At 42.0% G+C, this 22,946-nt stretch overlaps 2 protein-coding genes across 5 annotated transcripts in view; one reads left to right on the top strand and one right to left on the bottom strand.

The window, feature by feature from the left end:
- Positions 1–9,382: 9,382 nt before the first annotated feature.
- GPR68 (G protein-coupled receptor 68) lies at positions 9,383–10,483 on the top strand. The gene has a single exon (XM_066612160.1). It carries the CDS (start codon positions 9,383–9,385, stop codon positions 10,481–10,483), a length of 1,101 nt encoding a protein of 366 aa, XP_066468257.1.
- A 5,585-nt stretch (positions 10,484–16,068) lies between these two features.
- Positions 16,069–22,946, bottom strand: part of DGLUCY (D-glutamate cyclase) — a 31,049-nt gene continuing 24,171 nt past the window's right edge. For all 4 annotated transcript variants that reach the window (XM_066628413.1, XM_066628422.1, XM_066628404.1 and 1 more), the window contains 3 exons: positions 21,464–21,583; positions 18,784–18,938; positions 16,069–16,369 (listed from right to left, as the gene is read on the bottom strand). In XM_066628413.1, the coding sequence (XP_066484510.1) occupies positions 16,226–16,369; positions 18,784–18,938; positions 21,464–21,583 (419 nt within the window). In that variant the 3' untranslated portion in view covers positions 16,069–16,225. The remainder of the gene's footprint in view (positions 16,370–18,783; positions 18,939–21,463; positions 21,584–22,946) is intronic.

The following is a 22,946-nucleotide window of genomic DNA, read 5'->3' as shown; positions in this document are numbered from 1 at the left end:
GCAAAAAGAATCTTCACACTGCATGAAGTGAGCAAGCAATGGGCAGGGTGGCAGCAGTTCCTGGAGGGCTCTGGGCCAGAGCTTGCCACCGGGGCCAAGGTTTACCTGGTCAAGGTCAAAACAAATACCTGTTATAGTCGGCCTCAGAGAGACTGCTGCCCACATGGAGGTTTCTTAATTTTCCTTTCAGGACTGTGTGTGTGTGTGTGTGTGTGTGTGTGTGTGTGTGTGTGTGTGAGAGAGAGAGAGAGAGAGAGAGAGAGATAACAGCATGTTGTCAGTGTTGAGTTGAATTGGGCCACTTTGGGCCTCTGAGCAGATTGATCTGGTTAGTAATAAAACAATTTTGTTGTTGCTGTTGTTTGAATTGCATCTTCGCTGTTGTTTCCTGCCACTTCTGTGGTGCCTTCTGGCTCTTACCATATCACAGCTGCTACACTTTTGCCTGTTTAACAGCCATGAAGCTGACTACTTATGTGATCTTCTAAGGCTTATCACAATGTATTAGACCAGGGGTGCCCAAACCCCGGCCCTGGGGCCACTTGCAGCCCTCGAGTCCTCTCAATGCAGCCCTCAGGGAGCCCCCAGTTTCCAATGAATCTCTGGCCCTCCAGAGATTTGTTGGAGCCCACACTGGCCTGAAGCAGCTGCTCTGAGCATGAGGGCGACTGTTTGACCTCTCGCATGAGCTGTGGGATGAGGGCTCCCTCCACAGCTTGTTGTTTCACATCTGTGATGCAGTAGCAGCAGCAAAGGAAAGGCCAGCCTTGCTTTGGGCAAGGCCTTTTATAGGCCTTGGGCTATTGCAAGACCTTAATTCATTCATATAAGTTCATCTTTAATATATTGATTTATGCAAACGTATGTAAATTTATTCAAATTTTAAATGTAAATTAATTCTTTTTTTCCCCTGGCCCCCAACACAGTGTCAGAGAGACGCTGTGGCCCTCCTGCCAAAAACTTTGGACACCCCTGTATTAGACAAACACATCTCATGTTACCACCTCAATTTGTCTAATCTGTCATTCTAATTGTCTAATCTGTCAATACCACAGTTTTTTCTTTATGCCCAAGGTGACTTGTGAGACCTGATAAACTGGATGGTGAGAGACTATGAACAGTTCAGTGGAACTGTGTTTCAAAGGACAGAGAAAAGAGAGAGTTCTAGGATTATGGAATATGGAGAAAGTGGATAGAGAGAATATTTTCTCCTCGCATAGTATTAGAACCTGGGGTAATCTGAAGTACTTGATGAGCAGTAGGTTTAGGTCAAGCAAACATAATATAGAAGATTCGTGGTTATTGTATGAAAGTATGTGATTGTTGTTTCTAACACAAGATATGGTGGTGGCCACTGATTTAGATGACCTTAGTCAAATTCTAAAGTAGATTAGACAAATTCATAAGAGTTAGGCATATCACAAGCTTAGTCATGATGGCTCTATGGAACTTAGGGTGCAATCCTAACCCCTTATGTTATGTATGTAAGTCTGAGCTCAAACGTATTGAGCTGTTATCACTATGCCTTCCTTTATTCTCATGGACCCACTATATAACACTGGCGACGAAGGTGGGATCCTATTCCTCCATGCTGAACAATGCTAGAACCAAGAGCTGATCCACTTAGAGCTGATTCACCACTGGGAAATTGTCGCCCCAGACAAAGAAAGAAGACTGGCTTCCATATGTCTGTTGAGCCATGACCACCCAAGGTCACATTGAGGAATTCGATCCAGCATCCCCAGAGCTATGGGACACTTACGCAGAACATCTTGAGTTCTTCCTGGAGGCCAATGCAGTTAAAGATGCCGCCCTAAAGCGGGCCACCTTGCTCAGCATCTGTGGCTCTGCCACTTTTGAAATCGCCCAGAATCTTATGGCACCAGCAGAATTAAGTGATACCAGTTATAAGGATATCGTGGGCCTCCTGCAGAATCACTTCTCGCCCCAGCTGTCCCTTATTGCATGCCGCCATACCTTCTACAAGCGAGATCAGGCTGCCAGTGAGTCTGTTCCAGCTTACGCGTCCGTGCTTTGTCATCTTGCACGAAGATGTGAATTCCGAGACCTGGAAGAAATGCTTCTCGACCGGTTCGTATGTGGCCTCCGTGATGAAAGGATTCAGAGGAAGCTCTTTGCAAAAGAAGAGTTAACCTTTCAAGAGACTGTCAAGGAGGCGCTGGCGTTTGAAAAAGCAGCAGATGCAGCAAGGGAGATTCGTGACTCTCACAGCCCAGCCACAACTCGAAAAGCCAAGGTAGTCCACCATGAGGACACGGCCGGAGACTGTTTGGAAGAAGGGGAGGTGCTACGAATCAATTGAGGTATGTCAAGACGCAATGATCACCAGGAACCACAAGCACCTAGACCCCGCCGCTTACAGGTCTATGTTGGTTAATCTTGAACTGTACTTGGGGGGGAGGGGTGTTACGTATGTAAGTAATGCAGGATCGAAATCCTGCATAACTGACTGGGCCAGACTTATGGCTGTCAATTGGGTGATGGATCGAAATCCTACCATCCGATTGGCCCTCTAGTTAAGCTTTCAATTGCACCAATCATGGGAAGTCTGGGCAGAGTTAAAGGCTATAAAAAACCAGGGGTTTGCTTTGTATTTTGTTGGGTTTTGTTCTGAAGATGGAATAAATGTATTGAGCTGTTATCACTATGCCTTCCTTTATTCGCATGGACTCACTATATAACATCTTATGTCAGTGCTTTCCAGCACTGACATAAGGGCAGTGCAGCTCTGAGGTAAGGGAACAAACATGTCCTTATTTTGATGAGGCCTCCGTGAGTGACACCCAACTGCAGGATGCAGCACATGTCCCATTGGCACTGCTATGCCAGTGCTGGAAAGCACTTACATAAGGGGTTAGGATTGCGCCCTTAGACGAATTGGGTGGCCCTGGGGAAGTCACTGGAACAGGGTCAATTCCTCATCTATAAAATGGGAAGACTAGCAACAAACCCAACAGAGTTGTTGTAAGTGCAAAATCAATAAAGATTGTTTCTGAATTGACTGAAATCTTAAAAAAACAAAAATTCTCTTGAGCAGCTGTAATCCTGGCCCTGTTTGTTCAGGCCAAGTTGGCAGGCAGTATTCACGAGAGTTTTTTGTTTGTCTGCTAGCTATATTTTGACTTAATCCATGGTTCACATTACCAATTACCAGCAGTGTTACATCTGTTGGTGTAGAACTGAACTGAGAGGAAATTATTTAGTAGAACACAGTAGATTTTAAGTCTGAAGTAAACAGACTGAAGGGAACTCATGAAACATTTCATTTTCACGTAACAGGTTGAAAATTGACAAATTATTTCCTTTCTGATAGTTGTGAGCCCCCATAAGCCTCAAAACGGAACAGTGCCAGCTGGGGGCCCTGGGGCAAAGCTCTGCTCTGGGCATCCGTGGGATTCCCATCTGCCTTCTCCATAAGCACTGCCACTAGAACTGAAGGTTCGGAGCTTGGCCTGGTCAGTGTGGGTAGTGGCGTCACTAGGGTTCACATCACCCAGCAAGGGAGGCCATCACATCACCCCATGCAGTGGGCAGGGCAACACCCCAGGTGGTGGGCGTGCTGATGTACCATTGCCCCGCCTCCACTGGTTTTTTGGCTGTACCTTTTGATAGAACAAAGATATTTCAACGTGATTTGTTTCATTGCAATCTGTATGAAATTACACATTGATTGATATATAACATGATGGTATTATTCCTCCAAACTGTGATTTTAGTGATTTTGGTCACTAGTGGTCTCTCTCTCTCACACACACACACACACTCTCTCTCTCTCCAGGGTATCAACTTACTAACACCTTATTGCAGCAGTTCTCAAACTTTTAGCACTGGGACCCACTTTTTAGAATGATAATCTGTCCAGGACCCATTGGAAGTGACGTCATGGTCAGAAGCGACATCATCAAGCAAATTAAAATAATTATAAATAATTAAATTATAGTAAAACAAATAATTAAATAAGGGGAAGCCAGCCCTGTTCCACCAAGTGCATTTTCGCTGTTGCCTGCCTGCAGTACCCCCCCAAAATCAATAAGATTTTCAGCCCTATCCAGTGCCCAGTTTAATTTAAGTTCTTATGTTTAAACCACATCACTGTCAGGTTCCACCAGGCTTTGCAAGTCTAAAAAAGAAAAAAGTTCACCTTACCAGCTGAAGCCTCTGTTTTTATTCTTTTTATGTGGGGGGGGGGGAGCGAGTGGCTGCCTTCTAGAGCATTTATTGAGCTCCAGTTCCATCAGATCGGGACCATTCTGGTGGCCTCACATTCCCCTTTGCCTGGCCTGACCACAAGCCAAGGCATGTTTGCTTACTCATGTGTAAAAGGACTGTTTGGCCTAGTTTTGCTTTTCATAGGGCTCAATACCTTCGCCAGCTTGGAGGGAGGGACCTCCTTCTCGGGTGTTTTTGGGGGGCTGCATTAATTGGATCAGGACCATTCTGGTGTCGTTGGGTTCCTCTCAGTCTGCCTGTTCCGAAGGACTAAGGCAAGTTCGCCTACTTGCAAGTATATGTGCGGTATGGCTCGGTTTCACTTTCCATAGGGCTCCATGCATGCATTTTTTGTTTTCTGGTTTTTTGCAGAAAAACCTATCTATACCTTTGATAGAAAGGAGATATTTCACTCCGGTTTTTTTCATTGCATTCTGCTGGAAATTCCGCAACTAACGGTATATAGCTTGACTATATTATTCCTAACCACTACAATTTTAGTGCATCACCACCCAGTGCTCATCAGCCCCCCTTGCACATAAGAACATAAGAACAGCCCCACTGGATCAGGCCATAGGCCCATCTAGTCCAGCTTCCTGTATCTCACAGCAGCCCACCAAATGCCCCAGGGAGCACACCAGATAGCAAGAGACCTCATCCTGGTGCCCTCCCTTGCATCTGGCCTTCTGACATAGCCCATTTCTAAAATCAGGAGGTTGCGCATACATATCATGGCTTGTACCCCGTAATGGATTTTTCCTCCAGAAACTTGTCCAATCCCTTTTTAAAGGCATCCAAGCCAGATGCCGTTAAAAAGGGATTGGACAAGTTTCTGGAGGAAAAACCTGATGTGACCCGCACCATCCGCATCCCGTAGCAACGCCACTGCGTGTGGGCCCTCAGTCAATGCCCAACCTGATCAGTCACTAATGCCACTGATCAGTCACTAATAAAATTTCTGAGGAAAAAAAGGAAAGATTGTTAAGTACAAATCTTTTCTTTTTTTTTCTCAGAAATTTTTCCCTTGGTTACTCAAATTAACCAATTTTAACCATTATAGAACTGGTTTAGGCATGGAGCTCTACCAGAGTACCTCAGAAGAACTTTCTCAAGATGCAATTCCACTATCACAAGAACTGGACCCTTCATTTATTGAAGCAGTGGCTCATGCAAATAGTCCACGACATAGATCCAGCCTGATCATGAAACAGGTTGTAGCCTGGCATGCTCCATTTGGAGGTGTTTTGGAGCGGGGGAGGGTGGACGACAGGCGGTTCAGTGGGTGGATGGGGGAGCAGGAGGTGGGGCCAGGCTCTTATGCTAGATCTTAGCCCTGTTCCCAGGCAGCCTGGAGCAGCTTGGGTCTGCTTGGATTTGTGCCACCTCTTCAGGTGGTGCAGATCTGAGTAGCCCCATTGGGGCTGTTGCAGCGCAACATGGGGTAAGGAGAATTCTTTCCCCTTGCCTCGGGCCAAGCCACAGCCATCCCCAAACTAGCACTAGATACAGCACAGGCCCGCTGGCCTGTCTGTTCCAGCACAAGTTATGTGTCACCTTGTGAATTCATGGTAGAGGCTAGATCTGAAGTAGGTTCGTCCAGAATACACAACTCAGTTCCTTAGTGACTGTGCTGCACCAGCTCTGTTAGTTACTGAAGAGTTTGTGGTAAGCCTAGTGGGGCCAGAAATAGGGATTTCCTGGGGGAAAACCACACAACACTCATTTTGTTATTGCCCATGTTGTTAACAGAACAACTGCTGGCAGAAGTCTTAGAGCCAACTTCCTGTGATGGGGAAACTATTCCCCAACTACTCACAACACAATGTAATCTGTGTATAAAGCGCCAGCAGTTTGACTTTGATCAAATTTAAGTGTTCTTTGCCACTTGCAAAATTGTTTGATCACTCAGGGTTTTAAAAAAATTGGAAGAAAGAAAATATGTCAGTTGTGAATCCTGTAATAGGGAACTGAAATAATCAGATTTGTGTGGTTTCTGCAGTAAACCTAGAACTATATAAAGCTCCATAAAGCTTATTTTATATACACCTGTATTATCCTGCAATAATGAATATAGCTCCTTTCCACTCTCTGCTTTACGTTTGAAAGGACTCCTCCCTTCTATTTGCTTATATACTATTTAAGCTGCTTGAACTAAAATGGATTTGGTGTGAGGTAAGTTGTTCATATTCTCTTAGCTGAGGTGGTTCAGCTGTTGTTGGCTTATGCCCAGTTCTCTTTTTAGTTAGTTTCCTGTTTAACATTGGTTATTTAATTGCATGTTGGGAGTGCAGCATTTAGCCTTGGAGCCAGTGCTCAGAAATGTTCAGGAAGTGTGTGTGCGTGTGTGTACAAATCTTGTTTTCTGAGAGTAGAAGCCCATATGAACTTTCAACAATGCACTTATGTGTATGAAGAAATAAACTTTAGAAAATATAGGACTATTTAATTAAATAATCTTATATTACAAATTTGATACATATAATATGAAATAGCTGATGTTTTAATAGGTGTAGCAATTATTCTCACATGTCAATACTCACAGGGGCAGTTGCTTCTGGATGCCATTTTCCTTCTTCTTTACTCTCACTCTCCTTGATATCATCTGACCACAATGCCATTTAATCCAATTGACTTGCATGATCTTGTCCCAGGAAATCTGTCATCATGTAAGAGTAATTTTTTCAAGTTTCTGACTAATTTCTGAATAATCTACTATTAGGCTGCAGTTTTCCTACATTAAAACCAATGGGAATATTTAAATAAATTTTAATTGGCTATGGACTGCATCCTTAGACTTATTGGGAGGTGCTAGAATTAGAACATAACCCTAATCACTGCTTTGGCCGGCACAGTGGCACAGTTGCAGCATCCGGAGAGTAAGCAGTGCCGGTCGGGAGGCCTTCACCACCCCACCAATGCTGCATTCTGAGTCCCTGGCCATGGCGTGGACAGGTAAGGCCGGACCAGCACAAGGGTTTGGGGAGGCTGGGAGGAGGCGTTTCTGGTTGGGGTAGGGTATAATGGGGCAGGTCAGGCCTGGGAGGGAGCCAGGATTGGCAGAGATATCCTAACTCCTGTCCTGGGCCAAGCAGCCTTATACAGGGCCGTTCGGACTTCTGCCAGCTAAATAGCTGTCAGAAATTTTAGTAGCCCTATAGGGCAGGTTTGGGCATTGCTTGGGGTAAGAGGAAAAATATTCCGCTGAGAAAATATCCAGCCTGCTCCAAAACTGTGTTGGATGCAGCAGAGGCCATGTTGCCCCATTGCAGCATCGGATTGGGCTGTGAGTGCTGCTGCATTCAAGAATTGTCCATTCAATATAGTCACACAGCAGAGGGAGAGGGAATGGAGCCTTAATCCATGTTGCACATGTAGGCCAAAATACCTGCCCACAATTACTGTACAGTCACATTTGTCATGTGAATCGCACAATATCTGGGGAAAAGGAAGCCAGACAGGGGAAATTCCAAGAGCAAATAAGTTCATTCCTTTAGCTAATGTAGTGAGTAATAATGTGTCTTTGTTTGGCAAGACATTGTAATTGGTGACTAATTAGACTATTGTTTATGTTTCATTCAGATATTGCAGTAGTGTTTACATTTGTAATTTTCAGAATAGCTTAATGATTCAATACTTCTGAAGGAAACATACACATTAACGTTTTTGATTTGCAATATATTGGAGTAATAGATTCACTTGTTTACCTGCCATATCAAAGGCTGCAGTTATCGTATCTATAAAAGCTTCCACAGTGTATAGAAAATTTGAGGGAAACAGCTTATAGGAAACGGAAGAGTGGAACACACAAGGCAGAGTAGGGTGCTCTTTTCCCTGACACACTTGTCTTTTGCTTTCCAGGAACACACCAAGTATGTGTGTGTGTGGGGGAGGGGGGTTGAGTGCCAGTGGGGTGCTGACCGGGTGGTACAGGATAGGGATTCTGCTGATATATTGACCACCTTGTTGCACAGTGGACTCTCTACCTGAGCTGGCCATGGTGGTCTCAGGTGTGGCATTGGATTGCCCCCAGCTGATTGTGCTGGGGTATTTCAACATCCATTTTGGGGCTCCCAAGGTAGACCTGGCTCAGGATTTCATGGTTGCCAGGGGTCTGCCCCCGAAGACTGTTGAAGCCAGATGGCTTATGGGCTTATATGTTATGTTATGTTAAAGTTATTTATTTTTGTATTTTTGTTTTGTATTTTTAACCTGAATGTTTTATATTTTAACGATGGTATTATATTTTAATCCATTCTTGTATAGTTTTTTTTTAATTTTAATTGTTTTAATGGTTTATTCTAATATCTTTTTTCAGATGTTGTATCTTCTGTGTGTTTTACTTCTATGTTGTACACCACTTTGAGTTCCAGAAAAGCGGCATAGAAATCTTTTAAATAAAGATTTAAAGTGTCAGATACTTTTATCTCAAGATAACAAAGTCATGGCTGACTCCATGGAAAAAGTTAATTGCAATTAGCGTAAGTTTTGTTGCTTTCCATGGGACTCAGTCATTATTTTTATTAGATCAGAGCTATTCTATTTCAGCTCTTAGCATTGCTAGAAGGGCCCCTGCAAGTCATTCCCATTATTCAAATTGTGACATGAGAACATTTTATACACAGTTCCCTCTTTATATGCTGAGTGTCCAGAACAGTCAGACAAGGTATGGTTGTATACTTTGGTTCAGCCTATTGTTCTTAACATTTGCTAAATCTGATACAACTCCCTGCTAACTGGACAGGCATTTTTAAAAAGTGGTGTCCGTTTCAGTAGGGGGAGAGCAAGTGATCCCTTTCAACCCAGCATGGTGTCGTTTTCAAGTGGCATCACTAGAAGTCCCAGTGCCCACGGAAGTGGTCATGACATCACTATGACATCATGCATTCTTTATCTCGAAATTTATGTTTTCCTTTTCCAAGTCTGAAACTGGAAGAAAGCTAGAACAGGTAGAATTATAGATGCTATGAAAAAAATATTCTGGATTGCAGTTTGTGTGTGTGTGTGTGTAGATTTTCACTGTGTGATTTTTTTTTTCCCCTTGCAGGTCTTTACAAATAATGACATTAGTATGAAGAAAACAGAGAAATTATGAAATGGCAAAAAAGGTTTATGCCTGCCCTACTGAAACATCTATAGTTGCTGAATGCAGAAGATGGAGAACCTTTCAGGGGATGTGATGGACAATCATACCGTGAACTGCAGCATTAATCATGATATACATCAAACGTTATCACCTGTGATATACATACTTGTATTTGTAGTGGGACTCCCAGCCAACTGTCTCTCATTGTACTATTGCTACCTGCAGGTTAGAGTAAAGAATGAATTGGGAATATACCTTTGCAATTTGACCATAGCAGACCTGTTATACATCTTCTCCCTACCCTTTTGGCTTCAGTATGTCTTACAGCATGACAATTGGACCTATAATGAACTCCTGTGCAAAATCTGTGGCATTCTCCTCTATGAAAACATCTATATCAGTGTGGGCTTCCTCTGCTGCATCTCAGTTGACCGTTACCTAGCAGTGGTCCACCCTTTCCGTTTCCATCAGTGTCGCACGATGAAAGCTGCAATGGTGGTGAGCACTGTGGTTTGGGCCAAAGAAATTCTAACATGTTGTTTTATATTTACACATGGTGAAGTGACAAAAGACTGGGAGAGCCATGTGGTGTGCTTTGAGCATTACCCCATCAAAGACTGGGAGCACAACATCAATTATTATCGTTTCACTGCCGGATTCCTCTTCCCATTTTCCCTGCTGCTTTTTTCCTACTATGGCATTTTGCGAGTGGTCCGCAAGAGCCATGGTACACAGAAGAAGAAGAAGATTCAGATTAAACGTCTGGTATCGAGCACAATTATTATTTTCTTGGTTTGCTTTGGACCATATCATGTTCTGTTGTTGATTCGCAGCATCTTTGAGAAAAGCTGTGAATTTGCTGGCAGAATCTTTAACACCTACCATATTTCTCTCCTGCTGACCACTTTTAACTGTATTGCAGACCCAATATTATACTGCTTTTCCAGTGAGAACACCTACCAGGACTTTGCCAAAATAAGAGACACTTGTTTAAAATGCCTAAGATGCAAACAGATAGAAACCAAGGAATCCTACCAGCTGAGTACTCCAGAAACTGTCAGAAAACTCAGAGAACAGTCTGAGTTGGATACAAACTTGTTAAATAAATGCCATGGTAATGAAATGGAAGAAGCATCAACCAAAACTTTTCCCAAAGGAAGTGTGGTCTGAAGGCTCCATACATGTGCTTACCCACTTCTCTTTATGAAGTATAAAAGTTTGGGAATTATTATACCATATAAAAGACTATGGTTTAAGAAAAATCAACTGTGCTATGTCAATATCTTTCTTTCTACATAGGAATGCCTTCATTCCTTTAAAGTCTTTAAGAGTTTTTCCGCAATGCAAGTAGTGATATAAAATAGACTATTATTTATCCACCCTATGGATATTGCTGACTTTGTACAGCTTTAGACATACAAAATTTGCTGTTCAGTCTGATGACCGGATGTGGAAATAAAAATATTAATGTTCTGGATTTGTTAATCTGGAAACAGTGAATGAGTGATTGACAGGACAATCAAAGTATAGCATTAAAAGGCTGCCTGCAGAATATTTTTTAAAAGACCAGATAGGGTGCTATTCTGTCTGTCAATCTATATTTGAAGCCCTTTAATCTTTTTTCCCCACAACCAGTTCTAAGGAAAGAAATTTGTATTAGCACACTTCATTAAAGGCATTCTTAAGAGAACTCCCACAAAACACTGTTCCAGAAAGCTTACTCTTTGGGTTAAACACATTTTGAGAACTGCCAAACAGGCACTAAACTTGTTTGTATTTTCATTCAAAATGAAAAACTACAGCTGTGGATTCAAACTCTCAAGATTAGATGAGGACCATTGTGGGATTAAAAGAGTGCAGACTGCTACCTATTGAGTAAGGCATTTAACTGGTAATTAAAATAAAAGGTACAAAAAGATTCCAGTGGACTCAGCTTAGATTTTCGCATTTGGAAAACATCCCCATCAACATCACAGGTATCAAGTATAGAAATGAATATCTGGCAATATAAAAGCTGACCTTGATGTAATATGCTAAAATATATTGCCAACACAATATCTCTTACACAAGAAGAGGATCAACTTTGTTTAGCTTAAGAGTATACTTAGTCATTTTTTGAAGCAAAGTGCTACTCTGGGCCAAGGACCGGAGACGTGCATTTATCTCTAGGTCATAGTTTTGTTTTATTTTGCTCTCTTGTAATTCTTTTCCCAAATTACTCCACCCTAACTGCCTTTCTGAGGTCATGGGCCAACATTGTCTGCATGCAATAGAGTTGAGAAGGGGAATATAAAACACATGTTTACTGGCAGCTGCTGATGTGGCCATGGCCATGACAGTGTAAAGCACACACAAGGTTTAAATTAAGATGACTGGCACAATCCTAAGCAGCTGTAGCACCAGTCTAGACTGTTGCAGATGTGCTGTAAAGCATGTTGCAAAAGCCTAGCTGGTAGAAGCGCTGAGCTGTAGGTAGCAGAGCTGTGCAAGTAGAAGCACTGCGCTGTCTCGCTAGCACCAGATTCGAGGAGAATGCATACCGGAGCAGGTAAAAGCTGCTCTGAGTAGCACACAGTGGGGAGGAGGGAATTGGCAGCTTGGGTCCTGGGAGGAGGGGTGAGATTGGTGACACCCAATCCTATCTCCCTCCCCAGGCCTGAAAGTCAGGCACCTCAGGGAGAACCCCCGCAGCCTTGTTGCCTTGACCTGGATACAGGTGGCCTTTTTGATACCACTGCATTGCAGCGTGGGCAGTTCAGTTAGGATTAGGCAGCCCATCAATATTTAAACATCTTTTATTCAAGCACTTCAAATTTGCAAATTAAACAAATATTTGTATCTGACTCAACTTCAGTGTTTCTAACAAATGACCACTGGAACATCCTGATTTCTTCTACAAGGCCATTGCAATACATCTGATTGAATCATCTGATTGAAATACACTGTCTAGTCGGGTAGTCATAAAAACAAGGATTCTTGTAGATTCACTAGCATGGTGTCATATACTTTATCCTTCCAAAATGACTGTTACAGTTAACGTGGAGACAGTGACAGTTCACATTTACAGAAAACTAGCATATGGATATTCTAGAGGCTTACCGAAAGTACTATAAGACTTACATACTTGTCTTCTTCAGAGAAATGAACTGGGAGATGTTGTGATTCCGCAATGATATTCAGAGTCACCAAAAGAAAGTCCCCTGAACCATCACAGAATACTTTGATAATTACACTTTCTCTATTATCCTTCATCTACTCAAGAACATATGGTCTATTATGTAACAATTGTCTTTAGGAAACAGCAGGAGTCTTTCACATAGACACAAGAATAAATTCATGCTTCTCAAAAAGCATAAAGGAGGACTGATGGGGTGTTTACACCCCAGAGCCTAAAATGGTCTTAGGGGATATACTGTGAACCTATTGACAGTGTGGAGCCACACTGATACTTAGTCTTCAGCTCTCTCACCTTCACAGAGACTCACTCATTCTGAATGTCATTTTTACATTTATCTTTATTAAGAAAAAGACCATAACAGGAACATGATTGTAATGGAAACAACATCCAAGTAGTCAGAGCAACATTCATTTCACAGGCCAACACACATTTTGCTTTCTTAAACATTACACCAATTCCTGGGTATATTTGGGGTGCTGATTCCACAAATGGCATCCGTTTTGCCCTATTATGTCTAGTTTTGGAGACATGGCATAGCCTCTTTAGTGAATAGTTCAAGCAGCTTCCTCATGAGGAAGCCTACACCATGGCTTCCTCATGAGGAAGCTGCTTGAACCATTCACTAAAGAGGCTATGCCATGTCTCCAAAACTAGACATAATAGGGCAAAACGGATGCCATTTGTGGAATCGGCACCTCCAATTCATATCAAATCACCATAAATTTTGGGAGAAACTTTTCTGACCCTCAATTTTGTAGGCCTGTGTTTTCTGTAATATTAATTTCAAGCTGGTCACAGCCATGGTAACAAGAAACATTCATTTCTGTAAAATTACTTCTGCTTTTGGCAGCTATCAAGGCAAATAAGAGAACTTTTGTTAGGACCATGTAACTGAGCAAGAACTCATGAAACCTGAAATAATACAAACATCTATTTAAGGCAGTTAAAAATATTTTTCTTCTATTTATATATAAAGCAGTGTTTCTCAAACTGTGGGTTGGGACCCACTAGGTGGGTCACAAGTCAATTTCAGGTGGGTCCCCATTCATTTCAATATTTTATTTTTACTATATTAGACTTGATGCTACCATGGTATGTGATTGTACTTGGGGAAATGTTACAGATCTGTACATTTAACAGGCTACTATGTATATGCTTTTAACAATGATAGTAAATGGGACTTACTCCTGAGTAAGTGTGGGTAGGATTGCAGCCTAGGGTTATTAATAATTTTCCTGCTTGACAATGCCACTTCTGGTCATGAAATTATTTTTGGTGGGTCCTGACAGATTTTCATTCTAAAAAGTGGGTCCCAGTGCTAAATGTGTGAGAACCACTGATATAAAGGATACAAAAAAAAAAATAGTGTTGGGAATTATCTACTACCCATTCCACACAAATGCAGACTGTTAAAAAGAAAACTCTACAAAATGATCATGTTGGATTTTACTTAAAGGTGGGCATCCTTAGTCTATCAGAGGGTAGGTCTTTGTTTAGAGAGCTATTTAACAACGTGTGTTTTCTTAGTCTGTAAAATTGGGCAGCTGAATTCTTGCAAGAGTGCACTGACTAGCTATAGTCTCAATTCTAGATTTAATTTGGGATTTGGCAGATAAGGGCCCAGGTGAAGGATGTCTAGATCAGAGAAACCACACTTCTAATAAATTCATTCAACATGATAAAGCTAGAAGTCTGTACAAATTTATATTAATGCAGTGGCTCTCAAACTGGTGGATCGCGACTCACCAGTTTGTGTGACGCTTTCTCCATCCCTTTAAGAGGCGGGGGAAGGGGAGGGAGGGAGCTATGCAATCCCCAGGACTGTGTCCCTAAGGGAGGTGAGGGGGTATGCTTTCCACTTACTTTGAACGATGTAGGGCTGCAGCAGGCTGCAGGAGGGGTGGGGAGCCCTGTGCAGCCCCCTGCAGCACTCGCCAACTCTTAGAATCTGCAACGAAAGTGGGTGCAAAGCACTTCTGTTTTGCAGGAGGTGCTTTGAGCCTGCTATGATTGAACATGCCAAGCGTTGGGGAGTGCAGTGGAGGGCTGCACAGGGCTCCCTGCAGCTCCTACAGACTGCTGCAGCCCTACATCATGGAAATCACCCCCCTGCCCCATTAGCAACATGATCCTGGGGACTGCCTCACTGCCCTAGCCCCTGCCCACAAGAACTTACTGAGGAAGTAAAGCTCCCTCAAGGTTTGAGTAACGCTGCATTAATGTATTACAGTGCAATCCTATTTTGCACTGGAACAGGCAGGGCAGGAGGCTATCCAGCGCAAGACTGGGGCCAGAATCGGCTCAGCTGGAGTCAAGAGGAAACTCTGTCCCTTACCCCCAGGTAAGTCACCATAGCACCAATGGGTCTCTTCGGACTTGTGCCAACTCAGGAGGTGACACAAGTCCAAGGAGAAGGGAGTGGCTTGGAGTTACTTGATGCTGCTCAGGCAACAGGGTTGGGATCCGTCATAACTGCCAGGTCCCAGCCCAGCCTCCTGCTCCCTGCCTGCCCCCTAGAATGCCCTCCACCCACCCTCCCCTCACCTAGTGCAGCCTTCCCTCTCCATGTCGGCGCAGAAGCTGGATGCAGCCTCTGTGGGCTAGCGCACATCCCTGTGCCGGCCCAGCCAACACACGAGGAGGCACAAACGTGCTTTACAGGATTGTTAGGATTGTGCCCTTAGTATGATTACAGAATCCAGAGGCAATATAACTTTCTTTTATCTTGGAACAACAGTACCATGGGTAAACAGCAGCGATCTCAGAAACATGTTTTGACTACTTTAGGTTCCTTAGCTTTGAAATAATTCCAGTTCTCTGTATCATAAATCACCTCTGCATAGATTGTAGTGTTATATATTTAAAAGTATGGAGATATTAAAAAGCATCTTTTTATTATTCTATTCATTTAACATATTATGCCTGTCAACACCTCATACCACCCCATCTCCCAAATGTTCTCAAGAGAAAATGCCCTATCCTGACCTATCAAGAACTGACGTGGTGGCTAATGTAGGTACATCTGACATTAGCCATATGCAAACCATAATTTATTTTTAGTGATCACCAGATGCTTCTGAAGGAGCTAAATCTACCAGGAATCCTTGATCATATAGCTATGTATAACTCAATTAGCTTAAACTGCTTTGTGAACTTTTTGTTGAAAAGCGATATATAAATACAGTGATGCCTCACAAGACGAATGCCTCGTACAAGACGAAAGCGTTTTGTGATTTCTTTGGTGACTCGCAAGACGAATTTTTCTATGGCCATGCTTTGCAAGACGAATTTTATTGCTTTTTTTGGTTTTGTTTTACATTGCGCTTTGCAAGACGAAAATTTTGCAATACGAAACGACTCGCAGAACGAATTAATTTCATCTTGCGAGGCACCACTGTACTGTTGTTGTTAAATCCTTTGATTGACAACTGTGTGACTTCTCCCTACTTTGTTATGCTACTACCCAATTCAATCCCAATTTAAGCCATCAATATTGCATATACGCAACAGGGCCCAGATGTATTGTAAATACGCAACAAGGACCCAAATCCCTTTCAGAAAAAAATAATACAAATAACATTGAACATTTATATAATACTTTCTGAATGCAGATGCCCTTTAAGTGAGTTGTTCGTAGTACATTCCACCCAATTCAGGTGTATGATACATTTGCTGATCTAAGGATGGTAGGGTTGTCAGCATAGCAATGTAGACCATCACTTGCTAGAGGAAAGTTATTTCAGAGTTTCCTCAAGAAGTTTCTCAATCATAAGCGAATGAGTGTCATAGAATGGCAGACCATCCACTTCCATTTCCAAACTAGCAGTTTTTCCACTACGGACTTGGTGCTGCCGTAATATGTTCAACAACTTTTCTTCCTAGAAAATAAATTACGTAAATACATTAAAATAAATTTATAAAGTAAACCACAGCACATTATCAATGCACTCATTGTGCTGCACTGTGACATCATTCAGGATTCCAGTCATTCATTTTTATAAATTCTGTTGCCATAGCAGTAGACGTAGGTGAAATATGTATAAACAGAGAAAAGACAGACAAAACTCTTGAGATTGTATAATCAGCTTCTATGGTCACCACTATGCCTGATGTATATCAATATGCCCAGAGTTTAGTACACAGACAGAAGAAAGGAAGAGATTTGTGACACAGTATTTTAGGCCACTATCTCAAAATTCTCTTTGTTTAAAGAAATGAAGACTATGAAATTCTCTCAAATTCATTCAGTAATCTATATTCAGAAACCTGCATAATTTTCATTAAACTAACAAAATACAAAATAGAGATGATGCCATGTGAGACCAAAGAGCTGATAGGATAATCTTAGCAAAACCTGAAAAACAGAATGGGTGTTAACTGTAGCCTCTGAGAAACGGTTGCATAACCATTTGCTTAGGTACTAGAATATTAGGTGACATCAGCTACACCAACTTTGATACTAGTGTAAAATCCAGTTAGCCTACTCCAGCTGGGATCAGATGTAACTTCCAAATAGTTTTGTGATAAGGGAGTAGATTATCCATAGCAGTCTTTGGAATACTGTCAGGTGCTTACATTTATTGTGACAGCTACATGTAAGTGTCCAGGACTAGGATATAAAGCTGCAAAGAGTCAACTCATCTACACCCCAATCCTATCCACACTTTCCTGGGAGTAAGCCCCATTGACTCTAATGGGACTTACTTCTGAGTAGACATGCACAGGATTGGGCTGTTACTCAGCACTAAGCCTAATAATGTAACTAGAATGTGTACATAAACTTGGCACTGAACTCTCTGGAGAAGCATTGAATGAGTTTATTAATACAGACATAGAGAGTGAAATGGATAGGTAGTTTTGTACTCCTTTGTCATAACTGGGCACTTGGCCAGGCTAGTAAAAACACCTGCATTTGGGAGGAAATGTTCAACAAGCAATAAAGTATATGAAATTTAGATTCATGTGTTGTTGATTTTTTTTACTCTAATGGAGCATGGTGTTGAAGTTCAGGAAAAACTGATTCACTGTTTATTGTTGGAGTTTGTAAGAGCCAGGGAAATTTTAATTTTCTTTTCCTCTACAGAGTTGTTATTAACTATAAAATCTTCTGCACTGAAACTTTATGTAATTATTGTGAGGGCTTGACTAAGAAACATAAAAGGCATCTTGGGAATCAAGTCTGAAACTGTGGTCCTTTGCAATCTCTCACTGAAATTATTTTCAAGTAGAAGAGCTCACACAGTAATGTTGCTTACAGTGCTGAAACCTGACATCTCATCTTCAGTGTCAAGTATTCATATGCCCAAACTACAGGTGCTCTCCCCTCCTATGTTTCTGATGCTTTTGGGACAATATGCAAAGTCTGAAGCATATAGGGTTTATACAGAGCTTATAGCGAAAGCCTGTACACTGAAATATTGGAGATAATAGTGTGCCAAAGCAGGGAAATGCATGAGCAAGGGGATAGCAAAAAAGGCAAAGATAGGAGAGACACATTGAGAAGAGAAGGTTCTAGCTAGAAAGGTTAGCAAGTGTGACATTAAACACACACCTCTCCAGCGTAGTGTAGTGGTGAACCAGCTTGGGGTACCAGACAGAATGTTGGAGTAGACCTTATGAGACCCCAGTTTAAATCTCTCCTATGTTGTAAAACTCTCTGATTTTGGAGGCTGATGGAATGCATCAGTTATTGCTAATTTATTAAAGGATGAAGCAATGCTGTCCTCAGCAAATTTTTCCCCACAAAGCTGAACTCAAGAGTGTCTGAACAAAAATCAAAACAATAAAGGAGTCTATAGCACTGATATGTCTGTGCTACAGAGTGTTATGCAATTTTGGTGTTCCAAGAGAGATTTTCTCAGTGGAACTTTCTGTTTCCCTGATAAGCCAGAATGAATTCAAAGTGAAGCAGTGACAAAGAAGAGCAACTAGCTAGGAAAGTTAGATGCAGAAATCAGAGGAGTGACCAGATTTTCTTAGGAGAAAAAGGAGGCAGGTGACAATATGATACCACTTGACAAGGATATCAGGGGAATTTAAAAAATGGTCTACTCATGTTAAAGACCTGATGCAACAATTGTCAAATGCCAGAATCGTTGCAGAAAATGGTAATTATACTATAGTCTGTAGTCCCCTAGTCATTTCATGGGAGCTACTTAATTTCTCACTAAATGATCACAACAGTGAAAATTTCTACATCTGGCTTTGGCTTATAGTAGACACTTCAACCTAGAAGGAAAAAGTTCAGTATCCCATGAAAATCTTTCTCTGTAAACTTTTTCAAAAAGAATACCTTCGCCACAGATGGAAGTGCTGATGCTGCCCATCCTGTTTTCTTGGACAGCTTTGAAAATCCAACAGCTTTTCTTAGATAGCGGTCATGTATTTTACAGTTATTAAGGATATACAGTGCACAAGCAACAGCATAGCCTCCCCAGTTAGAAACTCCTGTAAGAGAAAAAAGTCATGAAAGAGAATACAAACATTTTAAATAGGGAACTGAATCAAACTTAAAAGTAAAACCTAGTTCAGGGAGGTTTTTGCAGTCAACCAGAGGTCAACCCAACCCTGAAATCTCTTGCCTTGAACCTCAACCACAACCAAAGTCTTCTGAACAGAAGTGAATCCCAAAGTGAATGGTTCATTAATCAAGCCTCAGCTTTCAATTGTATCATTAACGTTGTATTTCTAGTTTTGTATCCTATTGAACATACTTGTGTTCAAAAGCCTTTTAAAAAAATCATAAAATAAATAATTTTCCTTGTATTCATTTTATAAAGTTGCACTGCAAGTCAAAAAGCCTGAGATTATTCTGCAAGAAATTTATCTAAATATGTTCAAAAGTCTGAATAAGTTAAAGTTGGTGTCTGAACTTGGGTTAAAAAAAATCTTGAGGAATCTGATCAAACATTTTTAACTCTATGGCCCCGTTTTCAAATGTGATCAAACAATTACAGCTTTGCTAGCGCTGCAAAACATATTTGTGATGATGTGCATGTAAGCAGCACCAGCAGGAAGGCCTGCAACCATCCTTCCAATGCTGTATCTCGACCTGCGGCCACCAGTGGAGGCAAGTACTGCACTGAGCGGCGCAGAGTCAGGGTGGAATTGAGGCCAGGAGGGGGCATTTCTGGATGGGGGAGAGAGGAATAGGAGGGTGACACTGGCCCAAGAGGGGGTGGGATCAGCAGAGGAGGCTTCCGCCATATCCTATTCTGGTCCTGGAAGCCCTACATGGGGCTTCTTGGACTTGCACAAGCTAAATACCTGGGGCAGATTCAAGTAGCCCCATTTAACAGTTTGGGGCTTGACATGGGGTAAGGGCTAAAATATCCACTTACTCCAAGGCAACCTCCAGTCTGCTCCTAACCTATGCTGGATAAGGTGTAGGCCACTCAGTGCCCAATCAGTGCAATAGCTTCATGCTGCTGCGCACTGCCGCAAACGTGCCATAAGGCACATCTGCGAGTCTACCACCAGGCTACTGCCTGCGCTAGCCCAGTGCTAGGCAAGTGCCGGGTAGGCGCCTAGCCTCAGCTGCTCGACAGTCTCAAGACTGCTGAGCTGCAGCATGGTAAGTGGGGGTGGGGCAGGGGGCGGGGAAGAGGCATTCTGGGGAGGGGGGAGGCATGACAGGGAGGCAGGGGGTGGAGAGAGGGTGGAGCAGGGAGGCGGGTTGTTGGTGCTCCACTCCACTGGATTCTGTCCGTTCGCGTAGGGCTCAGCGCCCTACATGATTGGCTTTACCTTAGCGCTGACCTTTTGGTCGGCAGTAAAGTGAGTAGCTACTTCCCTTATTTGGGAGAAGGGGACAAAAGTCCCCTTCTCCCGAGGTGCAGCCCGCGGAAGGCTGAGGCGTGCAGGATGCAGTGGCAGCCATTCTCAGCGCTGCTGCAGCTGCGCGCCCCAGGTATCTCAGTATTGGGCTGCCCGCCAGTGCAGAGTCACAACAGTGCAGATAAGGAGTGGGCCATGAGTCAATCAAATACAAAAGGAATCCAACGTCTTTGACACTGAAAACTTTATCTCCTATATTTTTGCCCGTCGTGCAGCTGGTGATATTACAAACAATCCTACACTTCAGGAAAAGAATCTTGTTTAAGAGGAGCTAATGTTTTAAACAACAGAAACATGCTCAGAAATATTACACGTTTAAAACTTTATGATTTGGAGGGTTGGGTGCCAAGACCTGTGGATTTGATTATCCATGGGTTTCAACATCTGCAAGGGTTCTGGAAACAGAAGCCCCATGGATACCGAGGCACAACTGTACTTTGTTAACATTGTTTAGAACAACAAGACTTGGGGGAGCTGCTTTTAATGTTACATTTCAGTAATGCATTTCATTTCAGTAATTCAGTACATTACATTACATTACATACATACAGTACATTACATTTCAGTAATTCAGTGGAGTATGGAAGCAGTCTGCAAATCTGCATCTTGCACAGGTTCCAAGATGTTCACAGAGGTCACATCTGATAGTTACATGTGACTCTTCCCCTCCCCCCCAAAAAAATTAGAAACAGGCAGAATTTGTTTTGCTTATTTCTCCACCTGTATTTTTAAATCTCAAGGGAAAAAATGTAGTGAGAGTTGATGGGTTAAGGTCTTAAGCCAGCTGCCAGGGGCTCATCCTACTATATGATGACTTGTAAAGGGCAAATTGACAATACTGGAGGAGCTCCTGTGCTAGCTTTATGATGCCATGCAGGCCTCAATTGTGACTTCTTCAGTTTTACAGGTTCTTCACTACCGCTACTACTTTGTTCATTTATCTTTTCTAAATACTACAAAATTTATTAAGAGAATGGAAACAAGGCAAAGCACACACAGGCATTGAGGATTACTTGATGCATACTTGCCAACAGATACTTGTAAAATGATTAGAATGTGTACAACAAAATTAAAGTACATTGCAAGTGTTCCATTTTCATACAGGTTCCCCCCTTCCAGTTTAATCTGGGATTTACCTGCAACGATGGTAAAATCAGCAGCAACATCACAAGCTATAACATCCCCATTTTTAATGTGCTTCTTTACGGCTTCTTTTACTTTTCCCATTCCCAGTTCATTTCCTCCATCCCCAATGCCTAAATTAAAATGGAAAAAGGTACAGTAAATATCATGCTTGTTTATTTTATTATTATTAGTAATCATAGATACAGCATGGGTCCAATCCTATCCAATTTTCCAGCACTGATGCAGCCATGCCAATGGGGCATGTGCTGCACCCTGTAGTGGGGAGGGGAAAGTCATGGAGAGCTTGTCATTTGCTCCCTTACCTCGTGGCTGCATATGTGCTGAAAAGTTGGATAGGATTATGCCCTAATACTTTTAAATAACTTTTTTTTATAACTGCAGATCAGTTAAATTAATTTACTAATTAACAGTCTAATCCTCTGCATGTCTACTCAGAAGTAAGTCCCACTTATTTATAATCCCATAATTAATCTCAATGAGTCATAAGAATAAATAGCTAGTCTCCTCTTATCCAGATATGGGTGCAGGTTTGTCACAAAAAGATATCCTGCAGAGCAGCGCACCCAAACAAGACATCACTTCTTGATCTCATGCTCAAACCATTCTGTTTGATAAACGTCAATGTTGTTGATCACATTGCTGTTTTGTGGTACCCAAACTGTGTGCTGCAGTACCTGAGGATGCAGCGGCGAATTCACAGGGGCACCATGGGATGTCCCTGGTGACCTCTTCTTCCCCGCTGTTCCAGGCGCCATTATCTTAGTGAACTGCATTTCAAACTTATATAGAACTAAATTTTAACATGGATGGTGAATTTAATGGTCACAAATTTTATGAAGTTAAATTGCTGGTAGAAGTAATCCCAACATTACATATCTGCCTCCTAAATTTACCATTTCTCACATTTGTTCAAAGTTATGGTCAAGTTCATGACTGACAGGACTGATACGGGCAACCCATTTCATCACTGCCCAATTTAGCTTATTAACAGCTTTACTAATTTTGTTGTTAAAGGACACTTCAACACTCCCCCATACACTCCATCTGTTGAAGAGTTCTCCTTTTAGATATGTAAGCATAGTACTTAAGATGTCATATTTTATATATTGTTAAAGTGATGATTCTTTTCTAAAGGTTAAAGGCAAGATATTCATGGCCAGCTAAGGATTCAATAGTTCACCAACATCAATAGTTCATCAAACGACAAACTAATACAAAGACAAAACATGGAAATCTATTATCATTAAAAGTAGTTTACAGCCTTTACCTTGCCCGTCTTCATATCAGTTTGGTGCAATTCCTTCAAGATAAATGGAAAGAGCCTTGCCAATCTTGAGCAAGCTTCTTGTAGTAAACTTTATCAAAACTCATAAAATGCAAAAGATAAACTAAAAACAAAAAAGGCTAGAAAATCAGGTGACTCTTTCACTCAAATTGAAAGGTCAGACTGGACTAAGCAGACCAGCCAAGAAG

This window comes from Tiliqua scincoides, chromosome 1 (assembly GCF_035046505.1).
Source record: "Tiliqua scincoides isolate rTilSci1 chromosome 1, rTilSci1.hap2, whole genome shotgun sequence".
NCBI classification, from domain to species: domain Eukaryota; kingdom Metazoa; phylum Chordata; class Lepidosauria; order Squamata; family Scincidae; genus Tiliqua; species Tiliqua scincoides.
Note: the sequence above shows the minus strand (reverse complement) of the source record. Positions and strands in the feature narration are given on the sequence as shown.

What these genes read in the sequence shown, in the direction of transcription:
- GPR68 (XM_066612160.1), top strand. Translation starts at nt 9,383, where the DNA reads ATGGAGAACCTTTCAGGGGATGTGATGGACAATCATACCGTGAACTGC.